This window comes from Eleutherodactylus coqui, chromosome 8 (assembly GCF_035609145.1).
Source record: "Eleutherodactylus coqui strain aEleCoq1 chromosome 8, aEleCoq1.hap1, whole genome shotgun sequence".
Taxonomy (NCBI): domain Eukaryota; kingdom Metazoa; phylum Chordata; class Amphibia; order Anura; family Eleutherodactylidae; genus Eleutherodactylus; species Eleutherodactylus coqui.
Genome location: NC_089844.1, coordinates 136,877,821 through 136,899,746, shown reverse-complemented (window position 1 = coordinate 136,899,746; position 21,926 = coordinate 136,877,821). Strand labels below are relative to the sequence as shown.

Genomic DNA, 21,926 nt, shown 5'->3' with positions numbered 1-21,926 from the left:
CATATGGGAAACAAGGATCAGTTACAGTGGATAGCAACGTGCCAGATTCATTGTAGTCACAGTAGTTAAGTCGCCACAAAAAGGAGCCCGCAGCAAACTGCCCCCCTCCCGGGAGGGGAGAAGAAGATGGACAATTGCTATAACCCAACATGACACGTTAGCAATTAGCAGGAAGCTTTATAATGAAGGGAAAATAAAAACAGAAAAGACATTCTGGAAGATTTCTCAGAAGATTGCACAGCGGCCAGAACGGGGCCGGAAAGCTGCAGCAAAACTAAACAAGGAGCTTGCAAAGTATTGTGGCTTCACCAGCTGATTGAGGGGGTTTTGATCCTGCTGCCACGTTGGGACAACACTGCACCCTCTAGTGGCGACTTCAGACACTGCACTCAATAGATAGATGGGAATGGGCTATTAGCAAAGTGTACACCAATGTTTTCTACCATGCGTGTGAATACAGCCCGACTCATAATTCTAATGCAACCAGTATGCAACTAAAACTTGTTCTGAAGCCCTAGCCTAAGGCACAGGAATTTAAAAAAGGGATTGTCTGGGACTTTAGTATTGATGCCGCTCGGGATGCCCACCGGCTAGCTGTTCACTGAGCCCAGTGGGCATCAGTCATTCCGGATGGAGCCAAAAACAGACAGCTCTGTCCATAGTACAGCCTCTGCACTACAAAGCTATCCATTTCAGTCTGTCTGTAATGACAGATATCACCTGATCAACATGGACCCCAAGTGGCAGACACCCCCACCCCGACTTCTGATGACTTAGTGCAAGAATAGATCATCAATAGTAAAATCCCAGAAAAACCATTTATTCTACAGTCTGCGACAGTTTTAGCGAATACTTGTATTCCCCATGTAATATTTCCGAAATATCTCATTTGTTGCACCTTAACCCGGTTATTCCTCGGTTTCCAACTGGGCATTCCCTTTTTCAAAAAGGGGTCTTTCTACACACCAACAAGGTCAACACTGATTGGACAAGTGTTTAAACTGTGTAGAGACACAAGCCAAATGGTATGGGAATGGCAACACGCAGATGTCAGTTTATTCACACATTCCCAGGAGGAGTAACAGAGGGACAGAACGACTCAAAATTCTAAGTAACAGGTGCTCCAGCATTATCCCATGGAGAATATAAGCATATACAACAAGTGACATCAGAGTAAGCCCCTTTAAATGTTAGGTCTTAAACTATGCCCTGCCCTCACCCCCACCTGCATGCTACAACAGAACTACGACCGGTATTAAACAAGGCATTCTTTTATTCGCAGGAAGCGACTGCAATTTCACAATGGAATGATAACAAAAACCACAAGAAAAAAAAAAAATTATATAAAACAATACATAATAAAGTATGTGTACCCCATCCGACCGGGGCAAATAAGTGGCCTTTACGGTCTTAAAATCCAGACGTCAGTGTCCATGATGGGCGACCATCACCCACATTCTCCGTTAGCAGGGAATGGTATTGAAGGTTTGTGAAATTGACAATTTTTGTTTTACAGTTAAAAGACAAGGGAGCGTTTCCTTAACCCCTGAGCTACCAGAGGATTTATAACAACCCTTTCAACAAAGGGATTAAGTGGCGAAAACGGGGGGAGGCACTGAAATCTCGCAGAGAGAAAGTGCTAAAACTGGTTAAAGTTGTATTAAAGTTAAAAAATGAAACAGGATGAGTGGAGCAAGATTCACATCTGGAGAGGGTGAGTTAAGACTATCAATGCAAGATCGAGGCTTTGGGGAGGGAGCTGGGTCTGTCACAGTTTCACAGTTCCTGGGGGGAGGCTGTCGTTACAGAGTCTGTAATACCGGAGGTCGTTGACCAGGCGATGCACACACTGCGCAAACGAAGGCAGGTCCTAGAAGGAGACAGAAGAGGGTGGTTACTTATTTCTTTACACAACTTCAAAACTTTCAACTGATGGGCTATCTAAGTGACCCCCTTAATTCTGTCCTGGGACCGGAAGGGGCAGGGGTATATTACCTGCTGCTGTTCTTCTCTGCTAGCCCCCCAATCCGCCAGTTTTGGGTCCGAGATGGCCAACTTAATCTTCATACTACCTAATCCGCACAGTCTGTTGGTAGAGTTAGACTACTAATGTACTATACCTGTTCGGTCATTGGCCAGTGCTGATCATGAGAGCAGTCCTGGCCAATCAGAGAGCACAGTGTACATTAGGTAGTTAGAAAATGACTGCAGCCATTTAGAAAATCCCAAAAAAAAAAAAAAAAAAAAAGAGCCCAAAGCAGTGAATTAGAGGGGCAGCAGAGAAGAACTAGAGCCAATATACGCCCTGCCCTGGGACAAAATTTTGTCCCAAAACCGGAGGTCACTTTAAAATGTGTTGTACAAGTATGACTGCAAATGTGTTATTAAAAGCAACCGTACTCGCCAGACTGCTCCCCTGGCGATCTGGTGATGCAGCTCCTGCAGTCCTCCCGATATTGGTTTATGAAAGGCTACCACCTGACAGCTGCATTATGGCTCCCAATTTCAAAGTGGCGATGCCAGAAGACTGGCACATGATGCTTCAGCCTCCGATAGGCTGCAGTGGTCGGGTGGTAGCAGTTCATAAAGAACAGTGCTGGATTGCAAGGGGAACAAACTGGTGAGTAGTGAATCTTTTGTTTTAACCAGTTAGCCAGTCAGTTCTAAAAACTATTCCACACTAGGGCAAACCCATTAAGATAGGACACCAATGTATGAGCAATGGAGAGCCGACCCCTAGGACCCTGCAGATCATTAGAAAAAAGGAAAGGAAGAGTCTTGGTCCCTTTCATTATTAATTCAAGTACAGGACCATACACACACACACAAAATATATATATATATATATATATACCCCCCCCCCCTTCCAAGAGCATGGTTGTGCCTGGTACAGCAGATAAGCCCATTCAAGTGACAGGGCAGAGTTGAAGTACCAAATACAGCCACACTCCTAAGATGTTGCTATGCCTAGACTTACAACCAAGGGGTCTAGGCACTCAGTTGCACTCCACGACCTCCCTCCCTTGGGTCAGAGCCCCATACCCCATAAGTTATATATTGATGGCCTATCCTAAGAATGGACCATGAATTCAAAAGCCTTGATAACCTGTCAGTTGTTCACTTGGATTTCACGTATGCAACAATTTTTTATTTCTCACCCGTTCCATCTTAAAGTTACGGGCAAGGACATTCTTCTGACCGCTATCAAGGCCCTGGCAGCCGGCTAAGAATTCAGGTAAGAAGGCAGAGAAGAAAGTGCTGAAGTCCACAGAAGCCATATTGTACACAGCAATGCCTATTTCCTCCTGGAGAAGATCATGGGACTTGTGGATGAGGACCTGAAGTAAAACACTGACAAACTGCGGCAGCATCATGGCCCGGAACAGTTTCTAGAAGAGAGGGAGGAGTGATTAGAGGGGGATGGAAGGCCAAAACAAAATGATTGATATTCTACGTTAACAGATTATGGTTCCAATTTTGCAGGTAAACTGCATAGAGATTAATTATTTGCACACAGCACATGGTTTGGGCCGCACGGGGGGCCACTGGGTATGTATCTGAGGCTCCCCTAATCAGGAGTGATTATTACTAGTCTCTTATATGGCCCGATTATCAACGTATAAATCTCAAGAAGCCTCTAAAAGGAATTGTCCTGCGAATAAAAAGTTATTTCCTACCTATAAGAAAGGGAATCTCTCTATCCGATTGGTTGAGGTCAGATTGCTGGGACCCCTACCAATCCACAGAACAAGGTGCCAAAACAAATGTAGACGTGGTTATTGCATGTCCATCGACGCTCCATCTATTTCGGTGATAGCCGCGTTAAAGCGCTCGCCATCTCTGGCAGTCCCATTGAAAGTAACAGAGTGGCAGTGTATGTATGACCACCTATCCATTTACTTAGGGAACTTTCGGGTTTCCTGTTCTCTGGATCTGTGTGGATCCCAGTACATAACTATTTTGTAACGCAACTCTGATAAATACAATTCCCACAAAATCTATATAAATGTAGATTGCAGACCAATAGCCAAGTGTCTGGTATAAAGAATGGCGCGATATCTCACCTTATGATATAATTTATGTTTGCTGTTCAGGGTCTCCAGATAGCCGAGATTCTGCTTGAAAAGATGAATATCAGGCTGTAGAAATGACTGACCAAATGCCTGGAAAAAAACGTAGCAGAGAATTCAAATGGGTTTTCTGGGCTTTTACTGTTGATGACCTACCCTCGGGATGAGATCCCTGGCGATTAGCTGATCCTCCAGCCTGCTGTCAGCACAGCAGAGACAGCAGTCCAAGTCGGTGGTGACAGCCAGAAATAGACGGCTTTATTACCATGGAAATCAATGGGAGAGAGGTCTTCTATTAAACTTTCGTCTCTGACCATCGATGAGGACGTTCGGCCTCACTGCACCGACAGCGGATCAGAGGATCAACTGCAGAAACAATCCAAGTTCTTAAAAATCCCTGCACATTGCCCCATAAGTGCCAGAGCCGTGAAATCAGCATGTCCGCCACTACTTTATGCTGCGCTCAGTGAGGGCAGCATGAAGTACATGACATGTTCTTAACTCCTTAAGGACCATTTATGGCGCTTGATCCTGGGCTGTAATCGTGCCCGATAGCAGAAATACGACACAGGATTAAAGCATCTGCTTCTGCAATCAAGCAGTACGGATTTTAGCAGCTTCTGCCTTCTCCTTTCCAAAGTATATAGCGCTCAATGATCGCCATGTACTAGAACGTGAAAGTGTAAGTATAGCTTCCATTATGCGACCCGACGACCACATGACGGCCGGGTCCCCCTGTTACAGCAGAGCTGCAGGGTCCTATTGCCACTACAGGGGGGATATTTCCCCTTGTAACTTGGGCTCCTATGGATACCCCAGCTACAGGAATTAAAAAAAAAAAAAAAAAGTGTCACATTTTAATTGCGCAGCAAGTGCAGAGAATGAAGCTTCTCATAATGAATGCAAATAATTCACTGCTTTTAGTTTTCCAAGAGCCGCTGAAAACACAAGAGCTGGAACCTGCTTGCTAGAAGTTGGCACCTCCAGTTTATTTAGGAAGAAATCTGGTTAGGGGAGTACCGACCTGCATGACGCCGACGAACTGTGCCTGGTTCTCCATGGGCTCATCGCCACCCTCTCGGTGCACACTGGCTAGAACTGAGGATCGGTAGAAATACCTCCAATTGTGATGTAGGAGCTGGAAGAGCAGCTCAAATAATTCAGCTTTCACATCGGGGGAGGGACGCTATGGAGCCATGATTTAAAAAAAAAAAAAAAAGACAGCATAAGAGTTAATACATAGAAGCAACAAAAGTGAGGAGCAAAGCTCTATATGTCCACTTACCTCAGCAATAATGGGGTAGAGCTGCTCCATGCACAGGGACAAGATACTTGGCAGAAAAGGTTTAAAGGCTGGACCAGGCTCCTTGACAACAACTTGCAGGATCTTCATAAACCGCTCCACCACGTGGCAGCCGGCACTGCCTTCCTGAAGTATACTTTCTGCCAGCTGCTCCCTGCAGGTATCGTGTGATATAGTGAGCACTGGACACAATAGCCCGATCATCATGGAGAAGTTAAGGCTCATTTACATGCAAAAACAACGACTGAAAGATTGACAGTTTCAGCACCCATTAGCACTTTATCAGCTTCATTTGCATGTAAATGAGACTCCAGAAGCTGCTTGCAGAACATAGCAGGTGGTCTGTTCTCTGCATACAGCTCCTTTGTTTTCGCAGGGGGCTGTCAGACGAATACAATGTAATCAGCTGCACCGTGCAGAACACAGCTTGCGGTCTGTGTCATCATCTCTCCGGCTGACAATAAATTTTATGCTCACCTAAAAATCATCATTCAGCCAAAAAGTGAAAGACAGAAGCATTTACATACGATTATCGCTCAAAAGCCATCGTTTGAGCAAATTTTGAGCGATAATCATTGCCTGTGAATGGGGTTTTAATGTGTGTTGTTCAGTATGGTTACCTGGTAAACATGTTAAGGAAGGTCTGTATAATCTGCTCAGTAAACGGCACCCCCATTTGTACTCGGAGTCCTTGGAATAAGGCCAAGAAAAAGCTGAGCATCTCCTCAGTCACATCTAGGAGAGAAAAAATAAATTTAAAAAGCACACAAAAACAACATGTACAGCGACAGTCTGAGCTACAAGTCCCAGCATGTCCTCCCAGCCGCTCGCGATTTACATAAAAGCAACGGACATGTAATCTCTTGTTATGGTGCGCTCATCCTTCTCCCAATGAGCCCTGTTCTAATTTCACAACATAACACAAGTATGAGCGACTGCTAGACGGTAAGGTGGAACCCCTCTAGACGCTCAGCGTTTCCTGACCGAGGCGTTATATTTTGGGTGTTCCATCAGGTTGCGCTCCTGACAACCCAGTCTATACCTGGTATTTCCAAGTCTATTCATAGACATAAGGCAGTGCTGGCGATTCTGGAGGAATTCAACAGGATCTACCTAATACAGGATGCCTATGGGAACTCAGCAGGACCTAAAGCTGGTCATATACAATAAGTTAAGGTCATCCGAAATAGCTAATTTTGCACATTTCAGTAGACGATCATATGAAAAAAAAAACCGCTGAATGACTGAGGATGCCCGACAATGTAGAATATCCACCGTCTTGCCCATCTGCCCTAGGGCAAGAATAAACCAAAATTTTCTAACAAGACACTTCCATTCCCCCTCCGCAACCTTGCAGTTTTAACCCCGTTCTGACAATGACCACAATCAGTTTTGTCCTCTCCATCACCAGCTGCACTAGTTTAGTAGAGCAGGAGCCCTGAATGTGAGCAGCATCATGTTAGTACAAACAGCTGGTGATACAGAGGTGAGCGCTTACTGTCAGAAAAGGGGTTAAAATAAGCAAGTTCAGGATTTTAAAAGTGTGTCTAGGGGTGTTCGTGTATGGCCATGGACCAGCAAAACTGGGGTTCCTCATCAGTCAATCTCGTTTGACATGCTGCTGGTGGGATCATTTTGCACAATGAAAGGCTGATTGGCTGCATTGTGGCTGATAACAGCTTACAGGGCTTTTCCAGGGAAATATTACTGATGACCTACCCACAGGATAAGTCATCAATAGTTGATAAACTGGGATCTGCCTGGGATCCCAGCTGATCACCTGCTTTCAGAGCCACAGAACACTGGAAAGGAGCGGAAGCTGCTGCTCCAACCCATGAGGTGGCCGGCGCATGTAACTGCAGGCTGGGGTCTCATTAAAAGCAATAGGAGCTGCACCTGCAGTTACAAGTACTGGCCACTACACAGCTTCCGCTCCGCACTCATGTGGTGTGGCGCTGACAGCAGACAACTGATCAAGCAGCAGACAGCAGCCACTAGGTCATCAATAGTATTTCCCTGGAAAACCCATTTAATGTGCATGACCCGCTTAAAGGGGCTTTCAGGACTTTACTATTGATGAGCTATTCTCAGGATAGATCATCAATAGACGATCCCCGCTAATCAGTTGTTTGCCGCGCCGGCTGTCATTGTTGAGAGAGCTGGCAGCAGACACCTCTGACCACATTGCAGAAGCCTGGGTTAGTATTACAGGAACAGCCCACAATGAATTCAATCCAATACCAACCCGCACTACAGCAACGTGCAAAGGGGGTCAATCTTAATGGGTAATGCGATTTTTCACTTCGACCAATAGTCTGCGTTTGAGGAATTACTGTATGCCCTATTCTTTAGCAAGTGTAGTACAAGACTAGGACAAGTAATGTATGAGGTCCCATACATCAGAGTGTTCATGTGCCATGCAATGCAAGTTATGCATGAGAATCTCAGGCGCAACTCACATCCCCCAGTGTAAATACAGCCTAAGTCCAGGGAAAGGACATAAGCCAGAAGGATCCACATACCTGACTGGTGAATATACGCCGGGAAGAGAGTGAGGGAAAGCTGAGCCGAGTCTTGCATTGACTGGTAACATATCTGCCGGGATTTGGTGCCCTCACCAGAGATGTTCTCTACAATGTCCTTCAACACACCCAATGTCTGACAGATGACACGCTTTGCTAAGGACAGAACAAAAAAAAACAGGATGTCAGAGCAACCATTGGAACCATTGCAAGAAAAAGTGCCATGGGAGACGATCAAGTAGAGACAAGAATACAAATAATAGTTGAGTTCTGCTACTCACTGGCTTCAAGTTGCCCCTTCCTCTGAGGAGGAGCAGTACCCTTCAGCTGGCGGTACTCTCTGGTCAAGCTGTTCAGGAGGTTGGCATGATGACTGGAGCGCTCTGCCCACTGCTGCTCTCCCTCAGGGACATTTGGCCACGGGAGAAGGAGGACATTAGAAAGAGCACGACACAACAGCACCTGAGCCTGCAAGACACAAAGAAGGAATCCTTACAGTGGACTATTGTTAAAGAAACAGTTAAATGCACCAATCACGATAGGGCCTCATATACATTAGGAGTAATTCACATGGCTGTAATGCATCCCACCGACAGCAACCTGCCCCATTATTGACCATGAGGCTATGTACAAGTGATGGACCAAGAAAAAACAGCTACATTCTCATCCATGAAAACTCAAAGAATAAGACATGCAGTGTCCATGCAGATCAGACGGGTGTCCTTGTGCTGTCCAATACAGATTTCTTAAGCACAACTGCCAATACGGTCGTGTGAATCTGGCCTTCCGAGTTTAGTCCTTCAAGCCTGCCGATAACGGTGGTGCTGGAGGTCTTTCCAATCTGCATGGGGATAGCTCAATGTTTCCCCAACAATTGATGCGTGGAAACAGAAGATTGGGGACCTTGAATTTCAACACCCGATTCCCCCCACTCCACCCTCCTCTACTTCCAAGGATACTTTTGTTCACCCTTGAAAAAGAGTGAAATCTGATATGAATCCGCATCAAAAACAGTGACCAAATCTACATTAACATCGTGGATTTTGACCCGTTTTCCTCTGCAGTTCTGATGCAAAATTTGATACAGATTTTCCATTGCGGACAACCTGAACAATTTTTTTGATGCATGTACAACCTCTTTATCCATAGGATAGGTGTTGTAAGTCTGAGAAGGAGGGTCCCATGTCCCCCTCTCCTCGTTACTGCATCCCCCACAGTGAGGGGCAGGGGTGGCTTGCAGATATGCAGTGTTACTACATTTATCTTCAATGGGACCGCTGGAGATGGCCAGGCGCTTGTACTCGGCCATTTCTGTCAGCCCCGTTAAAATCAATGGAACAGTTGCAGTCCATTCAAATCGCCACCCCATCTGTACTTTCTGCAAAAGCAACCAAGCAATAGCAAGGAAAGGCCCTTCACTAAAAGACTAGTGGTCCATATTCTAATGATGCATGCGCTCCAAAGAACACTAATCTTGCAGTGGTTAATGCGGCCACATGACATTACATCACTATGAAAGCAAAGTCTCAGCGGTCCTGCTGGGGACTGGTGCCATGTGCATGAATGCGAACCCACCTCTTCTGGTAGTCTCTGCGCAGAACTGTCTGTCACGCGGCTGAACACCTTCTGGACGGCAGGAATGTTGATAAGGAATACAGGCCGAACAGTTGTAGCCACAGAGACTAGCAAATGGCATGCCGAGAGCAGCAGCTTTTCTGGTACCTGGAAAGACTCAAGTGTAAGCAAGGTGCTTCAAAATCATCTCCGTTTTACCCAAGCGCTTCCACCTGGACTCACCTTTGTGCTGATGAGTGGGGGTAGTGCCTCCATCGCAGTGGAGATTATAGACACAAACTGCTGAGGGTTCTGGTGCTGAACCTCACTGTAAAACCGAGCAAGCCAGTGGGAGTAAGCTTGTAACGCTGCCAGGGACTGGGCATGGCTGCCAAAGGTAAAACACCACGGATATTACATACTTTACAAATCTATAGGCGGATTTGGTCTTTATACTCATCAATAATATAAGAAGGCAAACTGCCAACTCAAGGATTATCTGCCAAGCAGAAAACCATTTAAGTAGGAACCCGGCACATCTCTAAACTCACAGACTGGTAAAGTCAATCCTAAGTAATGGCGCCAAGATGAAATACTCACACATCTACGAGGTCGGGCTTCAGTACTGATGGCACAGCGGTTTCCATATTGTATGGTTTGATCTCAGAGCCATAAAATGTGACTTTGACCAACCTGGTGGAGATAAGGAGAGGGGACGGATGAGAATGTCAAAGCTATATCTCCTATTCCCGGGACCTTTAAACTAGTGTAAGCTGTTACCTTTCCACAACAGTAAGGGCATCATTGAAGCGCGCCTCAAACACATCCCCAATGAAGTACTCAGCAAGTCTACCAACAGCCTGGAGGAGGGAGCTGAGGTCCCGCAAGGAACAGTGCAACCTGCGACAGTCGTTTTCTGCGGTCACGTTCAGACGTTGTTCTAGGAGAGCAGAAGAATCCATTTAAAACCCTACAATTATCTGGCTGTGAATGAAACTGGATATACAATCAATTACCTACATCAGGGGATAAATCAGTAATAAGGTAAGGCAGCAGCGGGAATAAAAAAAAAAAATATTCCAAAGATATCTGCAGCCCACCCTTCGAATTATGCTGTTTTAGGTCAGTGTGTGCCTGCCAACATAAAGGCCCAGCGTCTGGTATTACAAGGGGATTGCCTTGTTACTTTCCAGATACTGATTTCTCCTGCAACTCCGTCAATCCCATTACATTCCTCTTACTGGTAAACCCCAAAACCTTCTGCACCTCCGCCATTTCCCAGTAACATTTCCGACTCCCGTCAGCGCAGATTCTCCCATGATGCAATTTTTTTCTGGTATCCTTACCCCAAGAACCTCAGCCAATCTTACAATCCGCTGATTACTAGAAAGAGGGGGCTGCAGTTCTCTCTTAAGTGCTGTGTCCCTTTAGTGGTCTTCATTGCTTGCCAGCTCCTCTAAGCAACTAAAGATAGATGCATAGATGTGTATCGACATTTTGACTACACCTTTCTGTGTCAGTCTTCAGCTGCTGAGAGAAGCAGACCGGTAGCCAAAAGGGGTATAATGCTCGGGAGAGTGCTGCAGCCCCCTTGTGCTAGCGATCAGCAGCATGACCCCCACTGATCAAAAATGTTGACATGTTGATCTGACATTAGCACCTCCATTGCAGCAGCCTACACAGAAGGACCTTAACCATTCCTTCCCCTACCTGTTGCTACTCAGCAATATGGACTCCCCAGGAACTGCAAAATATTGTATCCTGCTTGGAATTTATTGTTCCCCTTTCTTGCTGTATTGTTTTGTTACCCCTTTGTGAAATCAATTGCTTAAAAGGGGGATTTCCAGGACCGGACAATGCATGACCCATCTTCAGGATACATCTTCAATAGCGAATCAATGGGAAATCCGACACTCGCCACCTCCACTGATCAGCTGTTCACCAGAGCCGCTGTGTGCTGCAAACACACGTTGCTCCGTTCACTATGCAGCGGCCTGGATAGGATTGCTGGAAGAGTTCCCATTAATTTCAGTGGGACAAGGCTGCAGTAGTCAGAATGGCTGCTACAAGTAGTACAGCATAACGAGTATGAACAGAATTGTACTCAGGTGCAAACATTTGAGCGCCACGGCCTCTTCTATCAGAGATCCTAGGCAGCAGACCCTACCGATCAGATGCTGAATAGTCTGAGAACAGGCCAGTAATGTTTACAAGCCAGATAATACATTTTAAAGGGCATGTTTACATGTAGTGGAAATGCGTGTATTTCCTCAGTGGAGAATCCGCTGCGATATCTGCATCAGAAACAGGTGGTGCGCATTTTGGTGTGAATCCACAGCAGACTTCACCGCTTCTATTGAAAGGGTGAAGTCCGCTGCGGATCCGCACCAATGGTGTGGATTTTGAAGCCGTTTTCAATGCAGATTTGGCCATGGAAAATACACAGCATTTCTGCTACGTGTAATTGTAGCCCAAGTTTAAAGACGAGGTTTATAAGGTTTTGGGTTGACGATCATTTTTTGCAATAGGGTTCAGTTAAAAATTTAGCATTTCTTGTCTTTTGCAGCTTCTATAGATCACTACATATAGACACAACAGACTAATTGGTGCTTACACGTGTCAAATATTCAGCCCGCTGTCACAAGCACTTTCATTTTCTGTTACCCGGGCAGAGTTATTATGGGGCACACGATCGCTAATACAATCATTTGCCCCATAAGCAGGCTGTACATCTCCCTGCTCACACGAGATGTACCGCCGATCAGTAAGCAATTTTATGCTGATATATATGAGTCGATCAGCCAACAGACAAGCGTTCGCTCATTCGTCAACTGATAGTCGGTGCCTTTACACGGTCCACTTGTCAAGCAGGCTTGGGGAAAAGCTCAGGCCACATAGTCAACCCACGTAAAAGGATCATAAATCTCAATAGGAGATGCCGGTGAGGCTGGACTGACGACTTAGTTTCCCCTCCGCGCTCTCCTCTCCTGAATGTTCCTAACAGCTTGTGGTCATAACTTAGCTGATAAGAAGGTCCAGGAGAGGAGAGAGAAGGGCTGAAAACCAAGCTGTCTGTCCAACCTCATCAACTGATCTCCTATTGTGACTTAGCGCCTTTTTACACAAAACGATTATCGTTCGGTTCATTGCTGGATCGTGCGGATCAGTGGGAACGCAGCAGTGACTGAACGACGAACAATAGTTTGCTTATTGTTCAGTTTATGTAGGTATAAAAACCTACTGAATAATCGGCTCGTGTGAAGTCATTTATCTAGGAGCCCCTAAATGGGGGTGGGTGGCAGGAAAAATCTCCGGCGTGCTTTACCTCTATTCAGTAAACGATCACTCCTGTGTGAAAGCACAGGAGCGAAGACCGCTGGGACGACTGCCGGGCACTTAAAGGGGTTGTCCCGCGCCGAAACGGTTTTTTTTTTTTTCAAACAGCCCCCCCCGTTCGGCGCGAGACAAACCCGATGCACTGGTTAAAAAAGAAAACCGCACAGCGCTTACCTGAATCCCCGCGCTCCGGTGACTTCTTACTTACCTGGTGAAGATGGCCGCCGGGATCTTCTCCCTCGGTGGACCGCAGGGCTTCTGTGCGGTCCATTGCCGATTCCAGCCTCCTGATTGGCTGGAATCGGCACGTGACGGGGCGGAGCTACACGGAGCCGCTCTCCGGCACGAGCGGCCCCATTCAGAAGAGAAGAAGACCGGACTGCGCAAGCGCGTCTAATCCGGCGATTAGACGCTGAAAATTAGACGGCACCATGGAGACGGGGACGCTAGCAACGGAACAGGTAAGTGAATAACTTCTGTATGGCTCATAATTAATGCACGATGTACATTACAAAGTGCATTAATATGGCCATACAGAAGTGTATAACCCCACTTGCTTTCGCGGGACAACCCCTTTAAGCGCTCAACAACTGTCTTGTGTAAAAGCACCCTCAGCCTGCAGTGTCTATGTATAGTGATATGTAGAAGCTGCAGAAGACAAAATTGTGCAAAATTTTTAATTGACCGCTATTGCAAAAAATGACTGCCAGCCCAAAATACATACATTTAAGAGAAGAAGATTGTCCCCAAAAAGCTCATAGTAAACTCCAACTCTGACCAGTCACATACCTGTCCCCGTGTTCACTATGCACTGCTGCAGCCCAAGATACACCTCCAAGTTCTCCCGCAGAGCAGCAAACTGCAAGGAACCAAAAAGAAGAAAAAAATGACTATTACAGTGTAAGTGTGCAGCACCAATTCTAAAAGAATCAACATATGGACAATGGTAGGAATACAGCAGTCAATCATATCACACAGCACTTGGGACCAAAAGGGACAACATTTAAAGCTAGCCATAGAAACCGGATAACGTTGATGTCAAGGAGAACTGTGTAATACTATATTTTCCCTGTGGTGGCGCTACAGGGAAAATGCATACTTCACGTTTCCCTGAGGAACACCATGTTATCAACTTACTGTTGGGGATCCCTTCGTACAAAAAGGGGAATGTCCAAAATGGACAATCCCTTTAAGGCAATGCCTATGGTCACGTAAAGGGACAATATGTCAGACTAAGGCCTCATGTCCACGGGGAAAATCAGGCCCGCTACGGATTCTCCATGTAGAATCTGCAGCGGGTCCCTCCTGCCCCGCGGACATGAGCACTTAAAATAGGAATTTAAAAGAATTAACTCACCCGCAGCGGACCGGGAAGGTCTTCTCTTCTTCACGGCCGGATCTTCTTTTTTGGCCGGCGAGCCGAAGCAAGAAAGATCCGGCCGTGAGGAAGAGAAGAGCTTCCCGGTCCGCTGCGGGTGAGTTAATTCTTTTAAATTCCTATTTTAGGTCTCCTGCGGATCCGGACGGCTTCCATAGGCTTTAATAGAAGCCCGCGGGAGACCCGCACGAAAATGGAGCATGGTCCAGATTTTTTCATGCTCCATTTTTTTAAAAATCCCTTTTATTGACCATCCGCGGATATTTATCTACTCACGGGTGGTCAATGCATCCCTATGGGGTGCGGATCCGCATGCAGGAGAAGAGTTAAAACCCGCTGCGGATTTTAATTCTTCTTTTGCCCGTGGACATGAGGCCTAAGTATTTAAGTACATATCCGGATGCACAAGACTAAAAGCCACCAGCTTCAGGTTTGACTGCTATTATGGCTAAATACTCCACAGTCCGGAAAAATAACGCATTTTCCCACTGAGAACATTAAAACAGAAGAGAGAAATTCATTGAAGGCCACTTAAAATAGCCTTTTTATATATTTTTTGTAAATCTGACTATCATGCTGGAAATTGGATATGAAAAACAAAATGTCTGCGACTATTTAAGAAGATTAAGATTTTAATTCCCAGCAGACAGGAAACTAAATGGAAGACAAGCAGGAGATCCCAGCGCTCCGGCTCCAGACATCCTCTCATCTGCCCCATTATGGCACCCAAGGCTTTTATTGGCCAGGTAAAATATACTTTGCATATCACAAGAATGGAAATCCAAAAGGTCTGGAAATGAAAGGCAAACTATATCTAGGAAAGCAGGGAGCATATAGATAGGCTGCCCACCAGCTTATTGTGTATATGCACAGCGCCCCCTTATGGTGATGTTGCCAACTGTACAGATATGATTTCTCAGACCTGCAATTGCCTCTTTTTGCCGTATAAACAATCATCAGTAAAAGACATAGCGCAACCCGGGTCCAACTAGTAGGGCTTGAATAGTGTCATTACAAGGAGAGGGAGAGTAGAACTTTGACTGTATCTACCTTTCAAAGCCATTTTAGAGAAATGATCTACACAAAAGTAAACTTTATAAAAACACATTTATCCTGTATTATACTCCAGAGCTGCACTCACTATTCTGCTGGTGGAGTCACTGTGTACATACATTACTTATCCTGCACTGCTCCGGAGTTACATCCTGTATTATACTCCAGAGCTGCACTCACTATTCTGCTGGTGGAGTCACGGTGTACATACATTACTTATCCTGTACTGATCCTGAGTTACAACCTGTATTATACCCCAGAGCTGCACTCACTATTCTGCTGGTGGAGTCACTGTGTACATACATTACTTATCCTGCACTGCTCCGGAGTTACATCCTGTATTATACTCCAGAGCTGCACTCACTATTCTGCTGGTGGAGTCACGGTGTACATACATTACTTATCCTGTACTGATCCTGAGTTACAACCTGTATTATACCCCAGAGCTGTACTCACTATTCTGCTAGTGCAGTCACTGTGTACATACATTACTTATCCTGTACTGATCCTGAGTTACATCCTGTATTATACTCCAGAGCTGCACTCCCTATTCTGCTGGTGGAGTCACTGTGTATATACACACACACTACTTATCCTGTACTGATCCTGAGTTACATCCTGTGTTTTACTCCAGGAGCTGCACTCACTATCCTGGTGGAGTCACTATGCATATACATTACTTATCCTGTACTGATCCCGAGTTACATCCTGTATTATACTCCAGAGCTGCACTCACTATTCTGCTAGTGCAGTCACTGTGTACATACATTACTTATCCTGTACTGATCCTGAGTTATATCCTGTATTATACTCCAGAGCTGCACTCCCTATTCTGCTGGTGGAGTCACTGTGTATATACACACACTACTTATCCTGTAAAGATCCTGAGTTATATCCTGTATTATACTCCAGAGCTGCACTCACTATTCTGCTGGTGGAGTCACTGTGTACATACATTACTTATCTTGTACAGGACAAGTAATGTATGTACATGGTGACTCCACCAGCAGAATAGTGAGTGCAGCTCTGGGGTATAATACAGGATGTAACTCAGGATCAGTACAGGATAAGTAATGTATGTACACAGTGACTCCACCAGCAGAATAGTGAGTACAGCTCTGGAGTATAATACAGGATGTAACTCAGGATCAGTACAGGATAAGTAATGTATGTACACAGTGACTCCACCAGCAGAATAGTGAGTGCAGCTCTGGAGTATAATACAGGATATAACTCAGGATAAGTATAGGATAAGTAATGTATGTACACAGGGACTCCACTAGCAGAATAGTGAGTGCATCTCTGGAGTTTAATACAGTATATATAAGTTAGGATCAGTACAGATTAAGTAATGTATTTAGAAAGTGGAACAACTATATTGTTGTGCCAAGTGGTGTTCTAAAACAGAGAAACATGTAAGAACAACAAATTTTAAAAAAAGGGACAAAATAGAATCCAATAGTTACCAAAGTACTGAAGGCATGCGTGGGGAGAAGCTCCATGATTTTGGCTACCACTTCCAAGCTGTGGCGTAAATACCTTTGCCACTCCGTTTGCTGCTGTAGAACAATGTACAACATACATGTGAGTACAAAAACCTGCAGTACAAATATACCTTTAAAGGGAATCTGTCCCCGTATTTTGCAGCACAAGGTATTGACTGGCAGGAAAGCCCCTAAAACTTACATCATCATCTAGCGTCTCGTCATCCAACTCCTCCAACTGTGTCTGGTTGTAGCGGAACTGGATCCGATTCAAAACCTCAGTGAGCAGCAGCACCAGGGCATCTTCGTACCTGTGAAGGATGCAAGAATAGGTTTCTATGACTCAACGGGCACCAGCAGTCAGACACCCGAAAGAGACTCCTAATCTACGTAGACAGTTCCAGTATTCCCTTATGATCATTGTAGTTCTCCCAACCTCATAGCCAGATCATTGGGAAAAGCCTTACCTGCCAATAATGGCCTCTTTGTCTTCTAGACGGTTTCTTATCTTGTTTGTTAGATAGTCTAAAAAGAGTGCCCAGATGTCGAGACACGAGAGGTAACCTTCATGTGTCGGCTGCAGAGACAAATACCACAGAAAATTAACTACATGGTTTATATATAAAAAGAAAAAACACAAGAAAAAGAAAAAACACAACAAAAAGAAAAAACACAACAAAAAGAAAAAACACAACAAAAAGAAAAAACACAACAAAAAGAAAAAACACAACAAAAAGAAAAAACACAACAAAAAGAAAAAACACAACAAAAAGAAAAAACACGTTTGCTGGTCGCCTCTTCCCAGTCTTTATACAAGGTCTCCAATGTTACAAGCGTAAGAGTTGGAGAATGAGCGTGTGACCGGCAGCAGAATTCTAAAAAAGTGTAAATAAACTTTAAAAACTTTCAAAGTATTGACAGGTAGAGATCCGAGTGCCAAAACCCTCACCGATTGCTAAATTAAAAGCGTTCATCTGAGTCCTGTGCCTTTTGGCAGTTTCCAGCTTTGCTTGGAGTGGCGTATGGACTCAAAAAAAAAAAAGTCTATGAAGTCCATACACTCCTAATTGATAGCAGCTGAACAGGCACTCAGATGAGCGCTTTTAGCAATCAGTGGGGATCTCAGCACCTGGACCCTCAGTGATCTAAGCCTCTGACATGTCAAACGTTTAGTTACTAGAGATGAGCGAGCGTACTCGGAAAAGCACTACTCGCTCGAGTAATTTGCTTTATCCGAGTATCGCTGTGCTCGTCCCTGAAGATTCGGGTGCCGCTGCGGCTGACAGGTGAGTCGCAGCGGGGAGCAGGGGAGAGCGGGCGGGAGAGAGGGAGAGAAAGATCTCCCCTCCGTTCCTCCCCGCTCTCCCCTGCAGCTCCCCGCTCCGTGCCGGCACCCGAATCTTCAGGGACGAGCACAGCAATACTCGGATAAAGCAAATTACTCGAGCGAGTAGTGCTTTTCCAAGTACGCGCGCTCATCCCTATTAGTTACCCTTTACTACAAAGTACCACAAATATACGTTTAGTTAAACAAAGGACATGAGCCAATGGTGGCTTGAAAACAACAAACTACTGTAGGTCTTTGAAACCCTTGAATTCGTCAGTTTTTAAGGTGGTGATTAAGAATCATTAGTCTGCAGTGTTCAGTTTTCATGTTACTGTAGAATAAGCCCTGCATAGGTGATCCTGCTCTAATAGTCATGATTGGAGGAGCTTGCAATCCTGGAAATTTAACTGTCTGATCATGCCGCAGCCAATCTTGACCACAGCGATCCTAGGGTCACCAGGTATGTGGCTGCCGCATGCAATTGCAAGCGCAACTCCCATCACTTTTAATGAGATTTGCGCCTGCAATTACAAGCATTGGCCACTATACACAGGTCAAAGCATCAGCTACTCCTGTGTATTGCATCTCTGACAGCAGGCACCCGATCAACTGGGGTCCCGAGCGGTGGACCCCAGCCAATCAACTACTGATGACCTATTCTGAAGATATAGTATTTCCCTGGAAACCACCTGTAATGGCTCAAGCACACTATCACATTACTGCTCCGTACAACCTTCTAATAGTCTATGGGGCCATACTGTACGGTGGACGTGCCTACAATCTCATATGGACTTTTTTCTTTATCACAAGCCTTATTTTAAGAATAAGACCTAATACAGCCACCTATGGAGGCTTTATACAGAGTTACAGAGTCTATGGCTCCATAGCACAGCTCCGCAGTGGTCTCTTCACGCACACAGCTCTGCAACGTGTAAGGCATAAGGTAAATGTTCTTCTTATGGCTGCCTTTGAACCTTAAAAGTACCCTAGCAAAGTCCAACACATTACCTGGTGAAAGGTGTATTTGAAGAGTAGTGCCAGGAACTCAACTACAGGGAACTGGGCATTAGACTCGATTCTCCTCAAGTGGACACTAACGAAGAGTCGAAGGAAGTCTGTAAACTTTTCCACATAACTGTAATGATATACAAGAGGAGGTTAACGATCCACAATTCTACAACACAAATCCCTTAAATAGGTCACCAAACCTACATCTGTATCTGAGAATGCTGGGTGACAACCAATATCGCTGCTATTACAGCTCCCACAAAGGGTTGTCACACAGATTTTCCAGACACTGAATGGCAAACGTATTGGCAGATAACAAGGAAGATCTGCAGTTCTGAACTTTGGGCAGGCATCCCTTTCCTTCATATAACAGCAAGAATCCTGTATAATAACTGGTTACTCAAGTTTTTGAGGGAAGGAGATGGCATACTGCTATGGTCTGGGGTGCAGGGACCTCATGCGGTCAGGATGACCAGCAATTTCTATCAAGCTGGCATCGATGCCTTGGTTATGCCGTATGCTTGATCCAATCCGTACACCGAAGGGCAACATCGTTATTGGTTTATAGCAAAGAAAATGTGATTATTGCTCTGGGTTGTAAGGACTATAAAAGCGAAGGCTTTGATGAAGTGAGAATCATGAACAAGATGACCCAGGGAGGGACATTACTGTGTATCCGGCAGCTGCAGAACAACCTGACCGGTACAAGGTCTGATCTGTCTCCTGACCAATTTCCCCTTTCATACTTAAACCTCATCGTAGTTCTAAGGCCTCCTTCACACGAGCGTGGTTTTAGTGCATTAGAGGCGAGTGAAAAGATCGCGTCTATAAGAACCAACGGTGTCCTAAAGAACCGTTCAGATGAAGGAATGTTAGACACGCAAAAAACTTGCATCTAACAAAGATAGAACATGCGACTGCAAAGCTCACCTCTAAGGTCCGTGCTGGGAGAATAGATAGGACCTGACCTATCTTAGGTGCGTGATGCACGGGAGTTACCATAGACTCCTATGGGAGCTGGAAAACACGCACCACCGATCGTGTGAACGGGCAATTTCACTGCTAATTAAGTACGAGACCTAATAGCTGGAAGTCACCTGTTCACACTTTTTAGAGCAGTATAGCCGCAATCTTTTCATGCGCCTATACCGCGCTATAACCACGCTCACGTGAACGAGCCCTAAAGACTATGCGATGTTGCAAGTAACTTCAATTAAAAGACTTCTGCAGTTTTGTGTATACAGCTCTTATGAAGACCTATGTGTCGCCATGGTTACAGACTACAAAGAAATAGTGTAGTCTGATTCTACAGGCATAGGTTAATATTTTATAGATTAGCAAAAAGATGGGGCAGATGGAAGGGTGGATGTTATGTGGATGCCCTACTGTAGAATAGGAATGACAAGCAGGTATAGAAGTGTTACGGAAATTCCTGGAGTGCAGGAAGGGGTCTCTGCATGCAGTCTGAGTGACTAGAGACTGTTCTCTGTAGCCTCTGAAACGGATGATTATGGGTGCGACTACTGATAGGCAGAACAGATCAGGAGCCCAACCTGTTAGATTTTTTTTTTTTTTTTAAAGGGCAAGGTTAAACAACACCCCACTGTAAAGTGTCTAGTGCAGGGTCAGAGCATGACACAAAGCACTTGTGTACTCCGACTTATGCACCACACATAACTCAATGGGGCAGTTTTGCCAGGGAAGTAGGACACGGGTTCTTACAGCTTCAAACAATGTAATGAGTTTGCATTGGGATCATCACTCCACTTGTTGCAGATATCCAACATCATGCAATCACATCCAATAGAGAACACCATCACCGGCAGCCGCACCACTTCTTGGTCTCTGCTCTTCCAGGTGCCATGGCCACACTGGTTCCTGATACAAAACATCAGGAGGTCAGTGCCCACAGCACCAGTGTCAGGACGTAGTGTGGCGGTACTCTGTGAAAAATGAGCCAGGAGTGAGGCGCAGTAGGTAAATGCTGTGGTCTCGGGTCCGAATTTAGTTTGGGGTTAGAGGACTGACATCTTTTAATTTTAGGGATCTGGTTGGAGGGTCTGCATTTATGATCCCATGCCTCTACGTTTGGTACATTCTCTACTGATGTGGTACCATTATTGCGCTTTCCTCCGTCCCCCTCAGATTAGATACCTGGGAGCAGCACATTACCACATAGGAGCAGAAGCCAATCAGCTCAGCCTGAAAAGCATAAGGGCATCACCGGTGCAGACTGAAGTGGAAAGAGAGCCCAAAAATACCAAATATGGCTAGAGACTGAATGACAAACAATTTATTTGTTTCTTGCTTGTGGTTCAGTTTAGGCAGGCCTGAAAACCAAGTGACCATCGGCCGATGCAAACAGGCAATCGTTCATCTATGTGCAACTGCCTGTTTACTGTGAATGGAGGCGGGCAGCCAGAAGTGATCTTTGGTTCCCTCCGCCTTCATTCACTGAATGATTATTGTTCCTGTGTGAAAGCAGAGGGGTGATAATGGTCAAGACATCAGGTGGGCGCTTAAGCATCCAACCACTGTGCCATCTAAAAGGACCCTTAGGCCCACTGACACGTGACGGCTGTCAGCTAAATGATCCGCACGATCGGGGAACATCATCGCTAGTTGTTCGCGCTCAAGCAGATCATCACCGATAGTCATTCACTTGCGGGAGCGTTTAAAAGCAGCAAGAAATGAGTGAACCAGGGATGATTTTTATGCTGGTTGAAGGTGAGCGACAAAGTAAACAAGTCGTGCCCAACAGCTTTGCATTTAGCTGCGATGAATATCACACATTGTCGTTCGTTAGAGTGAATTTTGCACAATAATTGCCCCCTGTAAATGGCCCTTTAGCCTCTTCATAGAAGAGAAAAGAGCAGCGATAGACCACAGCT

At 45.3% G+C, this 21,926-nt stretch overlaps 1 protein-coding gene across 2 annotated transcripts in view; it reads right to left on the bottom strand.

Moving 5' to 3' along the window:
- Window positions 1–1,255: 1,255 nt before the first annotated feature.
- Window positions 1,256–21,926, bottom strand: part of XPO6 (exportin 6) — a 41,251-nt gene continuing 20,580 nt past the window's right edge. For both annotated transcript variants that reach the window (XM_066576508.1, XM_066576509.1), the window contains 17 exons: window positions 19,036–19,162; window positions 17,168–17,277; window positions 16,903–17,011; window positions 16,683–16,775; window positions 13,575–13,644; window positions 10,230–10,389; window positions 10,050–10,142; window positions 9,693–9,837; window positions 9,471–9,617; window positions 8,177–8,363; window positions 7,896–8,051; window positions 5,994–6,108; window positions 5,356–5,527; window positions 5,095–5,256; window positions 4,065–4,163; window positions 3,159–3,389; window positions 1,256–1,870 (listed from right to left, as the gene is read on the bottom strand). In XM_066576508.1, the coding sequence (XP_066432605.1) occupies window positions 1,769–1,870; window positions 3,159–3,389; window positions 4,065–4,163; window positions 5,095–5,256; window positions 5,356–5,527; window positions 5,994–6,108; window positions 7,896–8,051; window positions 8,177–8,363; window positions 9,471–9,617; window positions 9,693–9,837; window positions 10,050–10,142; window positions 10,230–10,389; window positions 13,575–13,644; window positions 16,683–16,775; window positions 16,903–17,011; window positions 17,168–17,277; window positions 19,036–19,162 (2,278 nt within the window). In that variant the 3' untranslated portion in view covers window positions 1,256–1,768. The remainder of the gene's footprint in view (window positions 1,871–3,158; window positions 3,390–4,064; window positions 4,164–5,094; window positions 5,257–5,355; window positions 5,528–5,993; window positions 6,109–7,895; window positions 8,052–8,176; window positions 8,364–9,470; window positions 9,618–9,692; window positions 9,838–10,049; window positions 10,143–10,229; window positions 10,390–13,574; window positions 13,645–16,682; window positions 16,776–16,902; window positions 17,012–17,167; window positions 17,278–19,035; window positions 19,163–21,926) is intronic.